This window comes from Octodon degus, unplaced genomic scaffold (genome assembly GCF_000260255.1).
Source record: "Octodon degus isolate 3935 unplaced genomic scaffold, OctDeg1.0 scaffold00043, whole genome shotgun sequence".
Classification (NCBI taxonomy): Eukaryota; Metazoa; Chordata; class Mammalia; order Rodentia; family Octodontidae; genus Octodon; species Octodon degus.
In genome coordinates this window covers 9384573-9401295 of record NW_004524619.1, presented here as the reverse complement: position 1 = coordinate 9401295, position 16723 = coordinate 9384573, and the positions used below count along the sequence as shown (strand labels likewise).

At 43.9% G+C, this 16723-nt stretch overlaps 1 protein-coding gene across 3 annotated transcripts in view; it reads right to left on the bottom strand.

Annotated features, from left to right (window-relative positions):
- Actr8 (ARP8 actin related protein 8 homolog) overlaps positions 1 to 16723 on the bottom strand; it is a 23344-nt gene extending 6621 nt beyond the window's left edge. Inside the window, exons 1-13 of one of the 3 annotated variants that reach the window (XR_002821186.1) lie at positions 16473 to 16723; positions 14982 to 15152; positions 12844 to 12954; positions 10337 to 10441; positions 9607 to 9780; positions 9010 to 9103; positions 8552 to 8684; positions 6770 to 6923; positions 5780 to 5875; positions 5176 to 5316; positions 3712 to 3976; positions 2877 to 3040; positions 2046 to 2252 (exon numbers count right to left, since the gene is read on the bottom strand). Coding sequence is in view for 2 of the 3 variants with exons in the window: in XM_004631633.3 (XP_004631690.1) it covers positions 2109 to 2252; positions 2877 to 3040; positions 3712 to 3976; positions 5176 to 5316; positions 5780 to 5875; positions 6770 to 6923; positions 8552 to 8684; positions 9010 to 9103; positions 9607 to 9780; positions 10337 to 10441; positions 12844 to 12954; positions 14982 to 15152; positions 16473 to 16595 (1875 nt within the window). In the remaining variant the exon portion in view is untranslated. Of the gene's footprint in view, positions 1 to 1638; positions 2253 to 2876; positions 3041 to 3711; positions 3977 to 5175; positions 5317 to 5779; positions 5876 to 6769; positions 6924 to 8551; positions 8685 to 9009; positions 9104 to 9606; positions 9781 to 10336; positions 10442 to 12843; positions 12955 to 14981; positions 15153 to 16472 lie in introns of those variants that run through there. The other 2 variants (XM_004631633.3, XM_023715674.1) reach the window with 2 other exon arrangements.

Below are 16723 nucleotides of genomic sequence, written 5' to 3'. Positions count from 1 at the left end.
AGACTCACAGAGATCCTCCGTCTCAGCCTCCCCAGAGCTGGGATTTAAGGCGTGCACCACCATGCCCGGTTTCGCTGGCTGGCATGGAGTACCCAGGGTTCAGGGCCTGCACGGGACGCAGTGCCAGGGATCACACCAGGTCCTTGTGTTTGCCAGGCAGGTGCTTAGGTTGCCAAGCTATCCCCTAGCCCAATTTCTGACTGTACTATTTTTATCTAACTTAGTTGACCACAATACCGTAGTGCCTTGCTTTACAAATTTAGTTCTACTTTCCTAAAAGCATCTTCTTCTTATACAGATTAGACACACTAAAAAACATTGCAAATTAGCCTTTCAAGGTTGTGTCATTGCAAATATTTGTCTTACAGATAAAACAAAAATCCAAACGACGAATAAAGTCAGAAGCCACCACAGCCAGCTTTGTGAGCAGACAGAGTAACGGCTGAGGTGGGACGCCGCAAGGCTCACGCAGTTACCATGACGGTTTTCACTGCGCTGGTAAAAGTGCTGACTATGCAGATGGCCTAGGTCACAACTGGGACCACACATCGACTTGCTGTGAATCGAATGTCTACCTTTCTTCTTCCTCACTTGCTCCCCCAACTCTTTTTCGGCAGCACTCAAGATTGAACCTAAGGCCTCTGCACTAAGTTACATACCTAGACCTTTTAATCTTTGAGACAGGGTCCCCCTAAGTTGCCCAGGGTAAGATCCAAACTTCTGAGCCTCCTGCTTCAGCCTCCCAAACCATTTCTATTTGGCTTTAGGAAGGAAACAAGATTTTCCTTTCAGCTGTGTTTGTTTTAGTCAAGTAATAATTTCCTTTACTTAAGCTACCCTAGAACAAGTTGGGTAACAAAAGTTAGTTAGCCAGCCTGGCCTTCAATCTTTGCCTCTGGAAATCTACACCTACATGAGGCCCAATCGTTTTTGCACTCCAGCAGGAAACAAAACAGCAGAACCCAGTTGACCACCACAAGTGGTACCCTGTTGGAATTCCAAGAGGATGCATAGGGCACGCTGGGTGTGCACAGAATTCGGCACCTGTAGTACCCTAGACAAGAGGGAGCATGGCTGGTCAGCCAGACCTCACAAGTCACACAAACCTGCGAGGCCTGCGGGTGAGGCTCGGGTGCCCACCTGGGCTCCCCTGAGACAGGAAAGCAAAGCACGACAGGTACAAGGGTAACAAGGCAACGTTTAACATTAAAGTTTTCTTTTAATAAAAATTGCAGCTTCTGGACAAACCAGTCCAAAATTCCTAAAGTCACAAATAAGCTGAACAACCCTCTTCTACTCACAAACCGGCCTTCTCCACCTCTGAAGAGACCTTCCCTTTACATCTGGGCAATGAGCCTTTCCCTTGTAGGTGGGCTAGGGCTGCACTGCCAGTAACGAATGGGGCATCATGCTATGCTTGGCTGTAAAATGCATCTCCTTTTTGCACAGATTCTCAAGTTCTAGAATTTTTATCTCTAAGTCCCCCATAAACATACAAAGCTCAAGCCATAGGGTGCCTTCTCCCCCTAGAGCGCCTGCCCTCGATTTCTTTGAGTGTACATTTTAAAAATTCTGCCCAGTGAATCTCTTTATGCCTCTAACTGATGTATCCTTGAGCTGCCTCTGGAGGCTACCTACCTAGAATCTTCAGGTCCTCTGTTCGATTCCCAGTACCAAAAAATACCCAACAAACACAAACCCAAAATTCTTCTGGATGGCAGTCAACACACTGACACCCTGCCCTGTGGTGGCATGAGTCAAAGGTCCCAACTTTACATGGGGGACCTCTCTGGACTCTGTCCAGGGACACTCACCATATCAGGTCATTTGACAGCAATATTTGACATCACTGGACAGTTTATAAATCTTCAGGAGACAGCAGAATTTACAACTAAAGAGTAAGTTCCTATTTATCCTGAAATGTCCCAACTATGAAAATGATTATAATTTCAAACCAAGGTCATATCCTCAACATAAAATGCAAAGTCTTTCCATGAATTTTCCATGAAAATTAAGCATGTGATTCAATAAATTAAAATATGTACAACCTTTAATCCTGTGTATCAAGAGACTCGTTTTTGGTCTTCTAGTGGCTCTACCCTTCCATTTCACCACACGAAAGCAGCGCGCTCTCGTAACATGCGGACACCAAAGCGCTGCCATTCTCGCTGATAAATCCACAGTTCCTGTGTCGTATCCAAACACGCCAATACTGCCCCTCCTTTCCATGCAATCAGCCGGGGATCCATGTCCTAGACAAGTGACAGTTATTCTACATGAGAAGATAAACTGTATTTCATCATTCATTTCACTTGAAGGGAATACTTGTTGAGTCAATAAACCAGGTTTTCCACTTGCCTTGAAGACAGCAGGGCTCACAAACACCCCTTTCATGCACAAAGAGAAGCTTCATTTTTATAACTGAATATACCACTCTTTACTATTACTCCACAAATAGGGGACATAGACAGGAATATATGTAACAAAATAATCTTGAGGTGTGAGTGGAATATATCCCCACTGGCTGGGCAGTGATGCCAGGTCTGTAATCCTAGCACCTAGGAGGCTTGGACAGGAGGATTTAAATTTGAGTCCCACCTGGGTAACTGAGGGAGACCCAATGTCAAAACACAAAAGATCTGAGGAGACAAAGGGAGACACCAGGCACAGCAGAGGCCAGAACCAGAAGTCCAGTCTCCAGCCCAGAGCCCCTTCTGCCACATACTATGTTTCTACTTCCCCAAGCCCTCAAGGACCACCAGACACAATCTGGGCTATGATTCCCAGGAATTTAGCTGTCTACATATATTACAGTAGAAATAACCAATGTGCATTTCATTTTCACCCAGTCCAACTTGCACCATGCAACAACATACCTTGGGCCTTGTGATCACATCTACGTTTTCAATAATTCGCCTAAATGAAGGGGGCATTTTGTTGAGAATTCTGTGCTGGAGAAATTCTTGAGCTTTATGGAACATCAAACCACCTCCCACCACCAGGATGGAGCTGTACATCTTTTTTTTGGTATCATCAGATGCTGAAAAGATAGAAATACTCTTTTCACTTACCCCAGGAAAAGCACCATAGCAACTTCACCCTCCACTCTCAACAGTGCAGCCAGAGAAACCTCATGAAATGCACATGTGGGCCTCCCACTGCCCTACCCTCCACACTATACACCTAGCAAGATTAGGACCAACTTCTGTAAGGGGACCTGAAACCCAGTATATGGTCCTCATCAGCTCTCCAACCTCACTGCCACAACCTGCTTCCTAGCCACGCTGCCCTTCAGACTTCTTCCTTTGCCTTAAATGCGCACCTGATGTGACTGATCCCACTCTTAATTTAGATCCTTTATGTAGCTCACATTTAAAAAAGCTTTCCTTCATGTTTTCCCCAGCATAAGCAAAAACTCCTTTCATGGACTTTCTCAATCATAAGCTCTCAGTAAGGGCCCTTTAGTTTAAGCCTATAGCACCTACTATACTTAAAATTTCACATTTGTGTGATAATTTATCTAGATGTCTTTCTCTAGGCTCTAAGACCAAATTCTCTCATTGCTGTTTCCCTGAACCTGGTCAAGGAAGGACAGAGTAGGTCTTGGTGGCTTTTTAATGAGCATACTACAATGTACAAATATGCACAAGGCTGAACCAATATGCTATGGGGACCTCATTACTACCTCCCAGCCTTCCCGAATGTGCTTACAACAGCAGTCTATGCTATGAAGGATGGCTTTATCAAGGCCCAGGGCTTTCCCTTCAAACAGCGAGATGGCAGTCTTCCTGGACATCAGTGCAGTGAGAGCCTCCTCAGAGTCGGTGCCAGCCATCAGGCAGTCTCCCTGCGAGGACCCCAAATCCACCTCCTGAGAGTGGAGTCTTTCTGGAATATCGGAAGATTGGCCACGAAGATCTCCTTCAAAGCCAATGGGTTTGGATGCAGACTTTCGGTCAGCAGTAGCTTTTGCAGACTACAAAGCAATCCACAGGGTATCATATCAGTGGTATCAATACTGCTGTCCATCTAGATGGTACCCCCCAGGGGTCCGATACTACATATCACTAGGAACCGAAATCCACCACAGCGAATACACAACTGCCGAGAAAGCACCTCCTGACAAGCCAGGAAGGCAATGTGAAGAGGCTGGGAAAAGTCCAAAGCACACCCTGACAGAGCCTCACGGACACTTGTTGGATTCAAAAATGCAAATGTCAGTGTAGACTGGGACTTTCTTCCCTAGACACAGTGTTCAATGGGACTCATGGGCGACTGGCTTTACGTGATCCTCATGCTCAGATCTGTCTACTCCCCTACACTAGCCTCTGGGCGGGAACAAAGGCTAGACAGGGTTTCCAGCCCGCATCTACTCTCCACCATAAACTATGGGTGTTTCACTACCAAACAAGAGCTCTAATGCATGCTGTCACATTACACACCATTCCAAGACCTAGATTTGGAAAAAATTCAGCTTTTTGCTTATCATATACTTTTCACATTGTAAGGTAAGATTGTACTTAAAATACTATTGGATAAATTTTCAGAAGCAGATAACATAAACAAATAACATATACCAAAAGAAAGTGTTTTCACAGGGCTTACTTTCAATTGTGTGGGCCAACACTCAGAAAACTAAGCAACTGTCAACTGAAAGGAAAAATCCACCATCCAGTTTTAAATTCAGACTCATTTGATCTATTATTCTAAAAATGAATCAGTGAGCCAGCTGTGGTGGTGCATGCCTGTAATCCCAGGACTCAGGACGCTGAGGCAGGACAGATCACTGCGACTTTGAGGCCAGCCTGGGCAACATGGTGAGTTCAATGCCAGCCTGAACTGCATAGCAAGATCCTGTCTCAAAAAACCAAAATAGATAAATAAAAAAATGAGCCAGGTGTGTATAATCCTAGCACTCTGAGAGGCTGAGGCAAGAGGGGATGATGCAAAGTCTGAGCCTAGCCTGGCAACTTAGCAAGACCATGTACCAAAACCATTTTTTTTTTTTTTTTTTTTTTTAAAGGGTTGGGGATGTAGTTTTAAAGGCCTGGATTCAATCTCCAGTAGCACAAAAATACCACAGCATCAGGAGTAGCCTGCTGGAAGACTCAGGGGCAGCAACGATCTACTAATTCTGGGCGAGCTTCTCCTGCAGGGACAAGAACTGTTGCAGACCTGCTCCTGCTTGCTCTGCGTAGCCAGGAGGTAATGTTCATCGTGAGGGTCCTCAGGGTCACCCTGGGATCTGTGCTGCAAAGTCGTCATCTTCTGTCCAACAATTCCAAAAGTGGCCGGGTAAAATAAAGCCATTGGAGCCTACACGCAGAAGAAGAGAGTCATCACGAAAAGCACTGCTGCCTCCTGAAACGATCCAGTAAACCTGTTCTTGCAATAACACGGGCAGCTCCAATCCGCCCAGGGAGGCTGGGGAGCAAGCCCTTTCCAAGTGGGTCTCTAGCACATGGCAGGTCAGCAAGCTCATCCGACTGAACCGGCGACAGGACACCACGCGAGAGACGCTGCATAATCTAGTCTATAATCACCTCATAAAAGTGGCGCCTCTTCCTCTAACAACACATCACACACTGACTAACTGAGAGGATGGTCCTGAGATCTGTTCTAAGCTGCACTCTAACACTGGTGAGATGTTCGTTTAGGGATGACCTCCAGGAGCATTCTGACCTCTCACTGTTCTCAGCAAGTACACACGGTCTTAGGCTGACTGGATCTGATGACCCCGCTTCCTGGCACCCATGGAAATACACAGCTGCGCACTTGCCTGGAGCTTTTCATCTCCTAGTCGAAACTGGTAAAGCAAGGCAGGAGAGTCTGGATGACGAATCTGAAACTCGTGGTCCTGAAGCCCAGAGATGTCCTGATTCCAGGAAAAGATGCTGTCAGGGTATCAGGAAAATGCAGGCAAGCTCCCCCGATTCTGCATAGGCCTCTCCAGCCTCCAAATTTCACATATAAAAAGGCCACCCATAGTTTGGTTTTGTTTTTTTTTCACTGATAGCTTTGTACCTCACTCAGTGTAACTTAGTAAGACAAGTTCGGCTGCACTTTGCATCCTGATTTAACATTTCTAAAATTTTCAAGTCCTGGCATTTTTTCATTTTATTATTGATACATGTTCACATAAATGACCACAATCAATAAACAAATTCTTTCAATAATTGCAGAATTTACACTTTTCGTATTTCTCAAATTTTAGTATTTAGAATTATACTGCCTGAAAAAGTTTAAAAAGTATACAAGCAAAGTGAAAAAGAGGGGCTAGGGAGACAGCTCAGTAGAATAAGCACTTGCCTGGCAAGCACATCGCCCTGAGTTCAATCCCCAGTTCCACAAAAAAAAAAAAAAAAAAAAAGTGAAAAAGGTAGGAACCCACCATACATATATACAGAATAATGATCAGTAACTATTTACTGGTAAGAAAGTGCTTCAAATTATAACATTTAATTGTTGCTGTGTACTTGCCTGTTATATCTGTGAAGCCTAAAGTTTTATCTTCATCCTTTATGACAAAATCACTCATACAGAAAGAGAAATTTGATAAATTCTTTCCTATTAAAGTAAATTCTTTTTCTAGACCTTGCTCACATCCTCTCCTTCCTGATTATACTGGAAAGCTCTCATTCCTTAATAGCTTCAGCTTTAAGGCTTTATTAACTTGGGTTAAAAGCATAGCAAGACACTGTTAAAATTTTAAATATTATGTTTTTCCCCCAAAGCAAAACACAATCAGCAATCCTGACAGCGTTCCCACCTGATCTAAATGACAGAAGGTTTCCTTAAGGTGCTGGAGTAGCAGGCAGTCCATTTTATTTGTTAGCTGGCACTCCCTATAAGGGAATCCTGCCCGCTGCATGAGCCAGTAAAAACATCTGGACACATCAGATCCTCCATATGCCAGACAGAGCCTAAAGAGAAAAGAGCAGACAGCTGTCAGTCAAGAAGGTGCACAGGGGTCTCAGGAACCCCATGAGGTACAGTGAGACTCGGAGTTGTAATAAATGCTTCTTAAGAACTGAATGAAAAGAAGCGAGCATGCCAACACACGCTATGATCCCAGAGACAGAAGGGCCAAAAGTTTGAACCTAATCTGGGCAACTTAGCAAGACCCTGTCTTAACATAAAAATAAGAACAGGGAAGGGGATGTAGTTCACTATGAAGCCCCAAAACCAGCAAAAAAAAAAAGAAGAAGAAGAAGAAAAGAAAAGAAGCAAAGCATAAAATGGATAGATGGAAAAGAGAAAGAGAATTCTTTTCGTTTTTTTTTTTTTTTTTTGCAGAACCGGGGATTGAACTCAGGACCTTGCGCTTGCCAGGGATGCACTTATTCCACTGAGCCATCTCTCCGGCCACCCAAGAGAAAGAGAACTTCAGCTAAAACTAGTAACGGGGGCAACCAGAAGTCATACTGTTCGTAAAAATGTATTACAGAGTAAAGATAAAGAATACCCGCTACTAAATCCAGCTCATTTTCTGGTCAATATGTGCTCCATAGGACAGCTGTTTGGGTCTCTGCAGTCAGAAGCATTTAAGGGTAGCAGGTATTGATACCATAAGACAAACTTATGACAGAAAGGCTCACAGAAACCTGTACACCAGCCAGGTGTGCTGGCGCACACCTATGATCCCAGCACTCGGGAGGCTGAGGCAGAAGGATTGTTCCAAGTTGCCCTGAGCTACAAAGCGAGCTCCAGGCCAGACGAATGAATAAACGAATGAACGAACAAAAGAAAGAAAGAAAACTGTATGCTAACACATTAATTTGGGAAGACCCTTGCAATACTGGGAGGAGACTGGGGTAGCTCCAGCATTCTCTCTATGCTTTGAGAATCAATGGTATTAGATAGTCCAAACAAAGTAACACATGCTCGGTTTGAAAGCTTAGTACATTGGGGTGTGAGGCAACAGAGTAGCCACATGAACTGCTTGGGCCCTCTTTCAAATTTGTTCTATATCTTGAGACTCTACGTAGTATGAGGGACAGAAAAAGCCATCTTGCGGCCACCACAAAATGCTGCAGAGAACCCAGACATGTATTACCTAAGTGTATTTACTCATGCCAGGATGTCACAGGAAGAACACGTAGCAAACCTGCTCTAATTGGTCACTTTTTTAACTTTTTTATCAGTGATGACACAACAAGGAGACAGTCATCAAAAGTTGTTCATCAGTCACTGAATACAATCATGATAAAAATAAACGCTCAAAATGCTAGTTAGGTAGAGAATTTACAGCTGAGGAATCTGTTTTCTTGTACATGACTTGCCTGATTAAAAAAACCTTTCTGTGAATGTAGTTTTCTATAGTAGACCACAACAAAAAATACAAGGTTTCCTTTGTGGGAAGCACACAGTTCATGCTAGAAGGCTCCAACAAAGGCAAAATCACTTTAACACTGGCAGACTCTGCATTTACAGTTTGCTGACTTGCTTATACAGACTTGTGAACATGTAAATTACTAACTTTTAATCTATGATGAACTAAAGAGAAGTCGAGGGGACAGGGAGGAAGAATGCTAGCTCCTAAGCCCCCTACCGAGTGTTCCGATGAGACACCCCATCCTCCACGCAGCAGACACTTGTCTTCTGGTCCCCGACGTCTACAATACATGTGCTGCTTAAGCCACTTCCAAAGGTGGCACACACGGACTCTTGATGAACCACAATCCCTGAAAAGCAAACAATCAGTTATGCAACAATAAAGACTGGAAAGTAATCAACTAAAGTCAGGCCCCTATAAACCTCTGGACAAAGTATCTAAGAAGCACTGATCCTTTCAGGATAACCATTTAAATAAATTGGTGAATTAGGTTAACTCTGTCATTGAAAAACAAACAACAATTTCATTTAAAGTAGGTCTCACTTCAGGGCAGGTGGTGTAGCCCCATAGTACAGCAGTTGCCTAGCAAATATAAAAGCCCTGGGTTTGATCTCCAGCAGCACAAAATATTTCTAAAAGTTTTTCTAATGTTTCATTCAAATATCAAAACATACCTGAAAAACCCATCTTCATTAGTATCATATTCACTAGTTCTTTCACATGCTGTTTATTATAGATGTCAGGAATTAATAAGATACACCTATAATACTAAAAACAACAACAAAGAAAAAATGCAGAAAGGTTAATATTCAAGTTCAAAGTTAGTACTCAATCCAGTCAAGCCCAATCCTACCACGCCGTGTTGAAGGTGTCTCTCCACAAGAGCAGAAGCGATGGATAAAGGCCCAGCATAAAGCTCAACCTCCATGCCATCCTTTGGGTTTCATGAAGAAACCCTCTCTACCTGGAATCACCTCAAATTTATAAAATGATAAACCAGACTAGAAATATGTCCGAAAAGGCTTAAGAAAATGCATGAGCATAAGCAAACTTGCTGACTGTGGAACAATAGTGAAAGACACCAAGAAACACAACAAGTTGGAGACAAACCACTAAGGAAGAATTAATTGAAAAAGGAAAGGTTCCTTCAACACCCATCAGCTGGGAATGCTTCAAAAGGCCATCACCTTACATACAGCTTAGAACATACACTTGTATCTGCCAAGAATCTTTAAGACAATCCGAATAACTAAGCAAGTCCTTTAGCTCACCTTTAAATCTTTCAGTGGGATTTCCAAGTATTTTTGTATTGCATGAGACCATATTACTTCAATATCTGCCAGAAGAGCTGTAAGGGAGCCCCCAGGTCCAGGGTGAATATTTAACTGACCTCTTCTGATGGGCCAGTGAATATTGTAACAGTCCAGTGGATTCACATATAAGGCCTAGAAAGAATAACAAAGAAAAAAATGCAAGAAGGAAGAAGGGATATACACTGTTTAAACTTTTCTTAGACAGGAGGATTACAAATTAAGAGCATGGCTTTAGTAATTTAAAGACCCTCTGTCAAAATAGAAAATAAGCCAGGTGTAGTGGCACAAGCCTATAATCCCAGCACTTTGGGAAGCTGAGCCATGAGGATTACAAGTCTGGGCAACTCTGTAACTTAACAAAACTCTGCCTTAAAAATAAAAAAGGGCCAAGGATATAGCAATGCAAAAACCCTGGGTTCAATTCTCAGTATTTCAGAAAAACAAAACAAAGAGTCCAACTCTTTTAGGGTTTTATATATGCACATCCTAAAAATCAAAGGCCAGAAATGAATTGTTTTCTCAGTGTTCTGGACGTTGAGGGCAGCACTCAGCAATCCAGGGAACAGTGTATATCCCAGGCCTCAACGCAGGAGCACAGAATGTGAGGAAAGAACGAGAATTGGGCAGCACAGTCAATTTAGCAGTAACATCATGTCTTCTCAAAGTTCATTATAAAGATGCTTCTTACCTCTTCTCCTACCAAATACTCAGGATGGTGAGATGTGTTTGTCCATTTATTTCCAGAACAGTGATCTAAAATTGCGGGGCGCATCTGCTTGTTGTAAGCACGGGCCTGAAAGGAGAAGGTCCTTCATATTCAAGGGGAGGCGCAACACAAGAGTCCCCTCTGCTCCCCTCACTCACAGACTAGATGCAGTGGCAAACTTGTTAACCACGAATCTGAGATATCTGCAAAATAATGAGTGGTCACAAAAGGATCCTTGCCTTTTCCCCAATCTCAATCCTTCCCATGATTTTTAACACGTAGTCTGTTAAAATTAAATTAAAACTATAATTCTGCTTAAAGTTAGAGCAAACCTATGTATTATCTATTTAAATTTACTATATAAATAAAGGCAGTAAGAACACAGCTTCCCACCAAGATCATGGCAATCAGGATACGGTCTCAAGTGAGAGTGTACATTTTCATCAATTTTTCTTTTTCTTTTTTTTAATTTTTTGTCAAATCTACTCCCAGCACTACAACATTTTTTAAAAAATTTTTATTTATTTATGTGTGTGTGTGTGTGTGTGGCCAGCTCAGCCCACCAGGGGGCAGGGGCTGGCTGGTATGTGGTGCTGGGGGATTGAAACGCGGTCCCTGTGCTTTGCTGAGCTTGTTCTAAGTAGGTGCTTTAGACCACTGAGCCATCTCACCAGCCCCTCATCAATTTTTCTTAAGGGACACAGCTTTATATATTCTTGGCTTAAGTACCTGAAACACTGATTCAGGTATCCTATAATTATAAAGGTCATTTTTTCCCAAAAGAAATCCCATCTTGGGGCTGGGGAGATAGCTCAGTAGGATAAGCGCTTACCTGGCAAGTACAAGGGCCCGAGTTCAATCCCCAGTTCCGCAAAAGAAAAAAAAAAAGAAAAAGAAATCCCATCTTGTATGTACATAAGAAAACATGTAAATGGTATTAGTCACGTGTAACGTAATGACATTTTGGTCAATGACAGACTGTATATACAAGAGCAATCTCATAAGATTATGATGGAGCTGAAAATGCTGATTACTTCCCAACATGACACACAATGCATCACTCACTTCTCTGCAGTGCTCCTGAAGCTACTGAACTACCTGTTATATAGATACTGTACATACAATTATGTACAGTACATAATATTTGGTGTTAGTGATAAATAACTGTTACTGGTTTATAAAGTCAACATACTTTTAGTCATTTTTAAAATTTATTTATTTTTTTTTTGGCAGAACCGGGGATTGAACTCAGGCCCTTGCACTTGCCAGGGAAGCGCTTATTCCACTGAGCCATCTCCCCAGCCCTTTTTTAGTCATTTTTTAATCTTTTATTCATTCATTTATTTGGTACAGGGTCTCACTAGGCAGCTCAGACTTTTAATAATCCTCTCTCAGCCTTTCCAGCTCTGGGATTATAGATGTGTGTCACCTCTCCTGGTTTTGGTGGCTGGCACAATGCACCCAGAGTTTGGGGGCTACCATGGCATGTAGTAGCAGGGATCAAACCCAGGTCTTTGCATTTGCCAGGCAGGCATGTAGACCACTTTAATCATTACTTAGAGGGTATTCCTTCTATGTATTTTTAAGAAGTTAAACAGATTGAGCAAGGTCCTCTAAGAAGTACTCTAGAAGACACTGTTTCTCTGGGAAATCACAGCTCCATGCATGCTAGTACCCACGAAGATCTTCTAGTGGGTTAAAATGTGGGGGTGGAAAACAGTAGCCATATTGATGATCCTGACTCTTGGCAAGCTTAGCTAACCTTGTATTTTAGTTTTTACAAAAAAGCCCAAAAAGGGGCCGGGGAGATGGCTCAGCGGAATAGATGCTTCCCTGGCAAGTGCAAGGGTCTGAGTTCAATCCCTTGTTCCACCAAAAAACAAACAAAAAAACAAAAAAGCTCAAAAATGGGAGGAAATGCTAAAGGTTATTTCAACACAGTGAAAAGTATAAAAGATTTTCAAGTTTATAAAGTAAAATATTTTCAGTAAGTAAAGGCTTACTTATGGTTAGAAAAACATTAAGTTTGGTGTATACTAAGTGTACGGTGGCTGTAAAGTCTACAGTAGTGAACAGTAAAGTTCTAGGCCTTTCTATTCACTTACTAATTCCTCACTGACCCATTGGGGGTCACACCCAGCTATGCAAACTCCATTTATGTTAAGTGCTCCACAGATACGTGTCATTCTTGCTCTTTTGTATTGTATTTTTATCATACTTTTTTAATGTTTACATATATCAGTATTACTGCGGTAGAACTGCCTACTGTGTTCAGTACAGTGACAGGCTGTACAGGGGTGCAGCCTTGGGAGCTTTACACTGGAAATGTCATCTCGGTGAGCAGAAGGCTACGCCACCGAGGCGTCTGCGCAAAATCACCCAAAGGTTACCCACCGTGCGTCCCCACTGTTAAGCAAGGCATGACTGCGTGGCATGAGAGGTGCAAAAAAGAGTAAGAAAAGGTTAAGGGCAAAAAAAGTTAATGGGACCTGTTCGGGGGACACAGGAATCCGTCTTGTACCGTTAGACATCTTTTTAGACCATATTGCTTGATCCACCATTTTAAGGCCATTTTGTCTTTGTTCGTTACTCTCAGGTTTCTGGGGAGGGGGATAAAAGATAAGCAGTAGAAAGGATTTAGTGAAAAGAGAAAGTGATATGGCAGGATATCAAAGTAATGTACCATGAGAAAACGTTCACTCACCACGCGGCATTCCTTAGATTTGTCAAATACAGTAATCCAAAGACTTTCAGAATTTCAAGTAGGGCTGGGCTGCAGCTCAGTAGCAGAGCACTTGCCTCTGTGAAGCCAAGTCTAGTCCCTACACCACAACCTCTCCTACCGTCTGTTATAAACTCAAAAGTCAAAATGGAATTCTGACTAAATTCTAACTAAAACCCACTATTTGCAAAACCTATAAGCACAAGTGATTGACAAAGTACTTCAGAGACTCCCGAGCCTCTATTTTTTTTTTAATGTCAAATTTCTTCATACAAAAAATACAGCAAAAATTTAAAATAAAAAACTGTACTGCAATAGGACATATGGTCGACTGTGTGCCTCATACTTTTCCTTGCCTTGAACAAATTATCCCGTCATTCTGGCCATTTTCTGAAGCAGCTCTGAAGTCTCTTGTGAGTTTTTGTACAAGGTGATCAAAAATACAGTGTTGCTGCTGAGTGCCATCTAACAGAAAGGCAGACTCATAAAAACATTAGGGTGTAGAGCCAGCAAGATAGCTCAGTGGACTAAGTGCCTGCTTAGGCAAGTACAGGGACCAGGGTTTGATCCCCGGCACCACATGTCTCAGCCCCAGCCCCGACCCTGCGCATGCTGAGCTGGTGACCCAGACCTGGCACGGTGGTGCACACCTGGAATCCCAGCGCTGGAGAGGCTGAAAACAGGAGGAGCACGACAAGTCCGAGCTGCACAGTGAGACCCGGTACCAAATACATTAAAAAAAAAAGTTAGGATGTGTCCTCATCTGTCTCATTTACCAGAGACAGCGCAGCACACCTGCTGGGTCTTCCCCGAAGCCACAGTGATCATGGGTCAAGATAAACACTAAAAAAAAAAAGGTAAACACTTGGAATCAGTTCAGTACACCAAGGCAGCTATAGGTGTGCAACCAAAGATCTGAAGAAGAACTGCCAGAACTGCTTCAGAAAGCCGTAAGAATGATGGAATACGCGTTTGAAGCTGAGGGGAGTGTTCTGCGAAGCTTAGGGAGGGAGATAAAAGGCAAGGTATTTTGAATCATTTCAACATTCACTGGATTTTTCATCATACTGTGTCTATTTTAATTTAATTAACAAGTATTGGGTCAGGGAGATGGCTCAGTAGAATAAGCACTTCCCTGGCAAGCACAAGGGCCTGAGTTCAGTCACTGGTTCTGCCAAAATCAAAACAAAACAAAACACCCAAAACCCAAAACCCAAATATTGAAGGTATTGTGATACTGGAGTCCTGCTATGTAGTTTAGGCTGGCCTGGAACTCACTATGAACTCAGGCTAGCCTTCCCAGAAGTCCTCCTGCCTCAGCCTCCTGAGTGCTGGGATTACAGGCATATGCAATACACTGCTTTGACTTAAAACTCAAAAAGCCAGGCACGAACTGTAATGCAATATACAAATTTAACACCTCTCACATTTTTTTCCTGTTTATAACTAAGTGTAAAATTAAGGTGAGTGAATACTTACTGAAAAGAAATATTAACTTTGGCTTAAAATTATGGTTTGATCTAGGATGTTAGTATTTGCTTGCTAATGAATTGAAAATATGAGTTTAAGTTATCTATACCTAGAAGAAAATCCAACTGTGTACTAATAAAGCCCTGAATGTACCTTTTTAAGTAAATGACATTTCTGTATCTTTCATTAAAGATAACCTTTGTCAACATCAATATTACTCCTGATGGGTTAAAAAAATGGAATTTACTCTTGTTGTAACTATTTAAAATCTAAAACAGCTACCTTAGATGACAAATGATACTTGCTGAATGATGTTATTATTCAAAAATAGAGTAGAACTATGCAGATGTTGATTCCTAGCTCCACTTGAGTTCCTAAGCCTTCTCAAGGATACACCTTCGGTCTTTGTCTCCACCGCCTCCACTTCTGACTTACATTTAGTCCCTCCCTTAGGAGCCAGTTGTCCTTGTACAGAGGCTGCCCTTGTTGTTTGTGTCTTCGTGCAATGACATGTGGAATGCTGGCGGGGAGTGTGTCTGTGGCTCGACCAATTCTTAATGTTGTGGAGCCTGGATGTATGACAACAATAAAGTTGCTCTGGATTTGCTGTAGATACAAAATATAGCAGTATAATTTTAGTAAATCATACACATGTAACAAGCAAAGTAATATGCTTAACATACCTGGTAACAAGTTTCACTGAATTTCCTCTAAAGACCACTGGACTCAGAAGTTTCAGAGGAAATTGAGGCAATACAGCTACAGTACTTACAGCAGTAATCTTTCAGAACTTTCAACAGTGACAGTGGGCTGGGCTGGAAAATAGCCATAGGTTCACCACCACTGGGTTAAGGTTTCAGTTAAGGGTCTGGATTCACAGATCTGGTTGCAAATTCATATGCTGCTTTTTCCCTGTGGACCAAGTCTCTACCTCAGAGGAGTTCCAACATGGGCTTAGAGTCCAGCCCCAGCAAATGCTAGGTCTTAACACAGTGAAGCCTTCCAAAATTTACTACTACTTTTACAAGAGGTCAGACTCTAGCTTACATGGCCCATGATAAGACTTCCTCTTCAGATCGCAATTCGAACATCACCTCCTTGACTGTCAGAGCTGAAAAGCACTCTGTGTGCCCAATGCCGCTCTAACCCACTCCATGCCAAGCTTCCTTATGTTTGCCCCACCCCCAAATGCAGATCTTCCATGCCCCATCAGAGTGCGAAGATCTTAAAGAGCTGAAGTGTCAAGGACCCTACAGCCCTGCGTGCCCCTTCAACTAGATGTGCAGAGAAACCAGGCCAGGGCGACGGCAGTAACCGCGCTGCGGGCTCACCCACACGCGCCGGGCACTTCCAGCCGCCCCGCTACGCTTTCTGCTTCATAGCTCCTTAATTCTTCTGGGAATTCCGCTTCGCCTCGCCTCGCCCCACGTTTCTACAGGCACGTGGATGTTTTCTTCGATCAGTGTTTGTGTCTTTTTCCTGCCGCGATAAGGCAGTTTTTTTTCCTTTTCTTTCTGATTAGTCGGACTTAGCCGGTTCTGGTTTTGACGCACGTTTTGTCTACTGCGCCGACAGTTGCCTTTCCATTGCTTTTAGGTTGGAAGTGACAGTCGCCCTCTGAGATTTGTTAAGGAAGAAAACAGCCCGGGGAGCCCCCCAGGCCCCAAGTCCAGGCTGGGGAAGGCCAGCCGCCGGCCCCGCGGCTGCTCCTCTCCGGGCGCCACCCCTCGGAGGCGCGGGAGCCAAGGCGCGCTCGGCGGGGACACGCGGGACGCGGAGTTCGGGCGCTCCCGCCGGCCTCCAGCGCGCGCGGCACCCCGCCTCGCACACCCACCCGGGCCGCGGCCTTCGCCGGCGCCCCGAGCCCTTCCCACAGCCGCCGGGCTCCCCTCCTCGCCCAACCCGGACCCGCCCGCGGCACCCCACCTCCTGCAGCGACTCGGGCACCAAGGCGGGCACGATGGGCCGCTTCACGCCGCGCTGCTCCTTCTCCTTTTCCCCGCCCTTCTCCTTCCCGTTCTCCGCGTCTCCCTTCTCGGCCTGGGTCATCGCGAGCACGGACGACCACCGGCCTCTCGCCTGAGCAGCACCACCTCGGCCCCCGGGACGCGGAAGCTAGTGCGCAGACGCAGCCTCCGGCCTGGCTGCCCGGAACCAAGATGGTCGCCGCGGGCGTC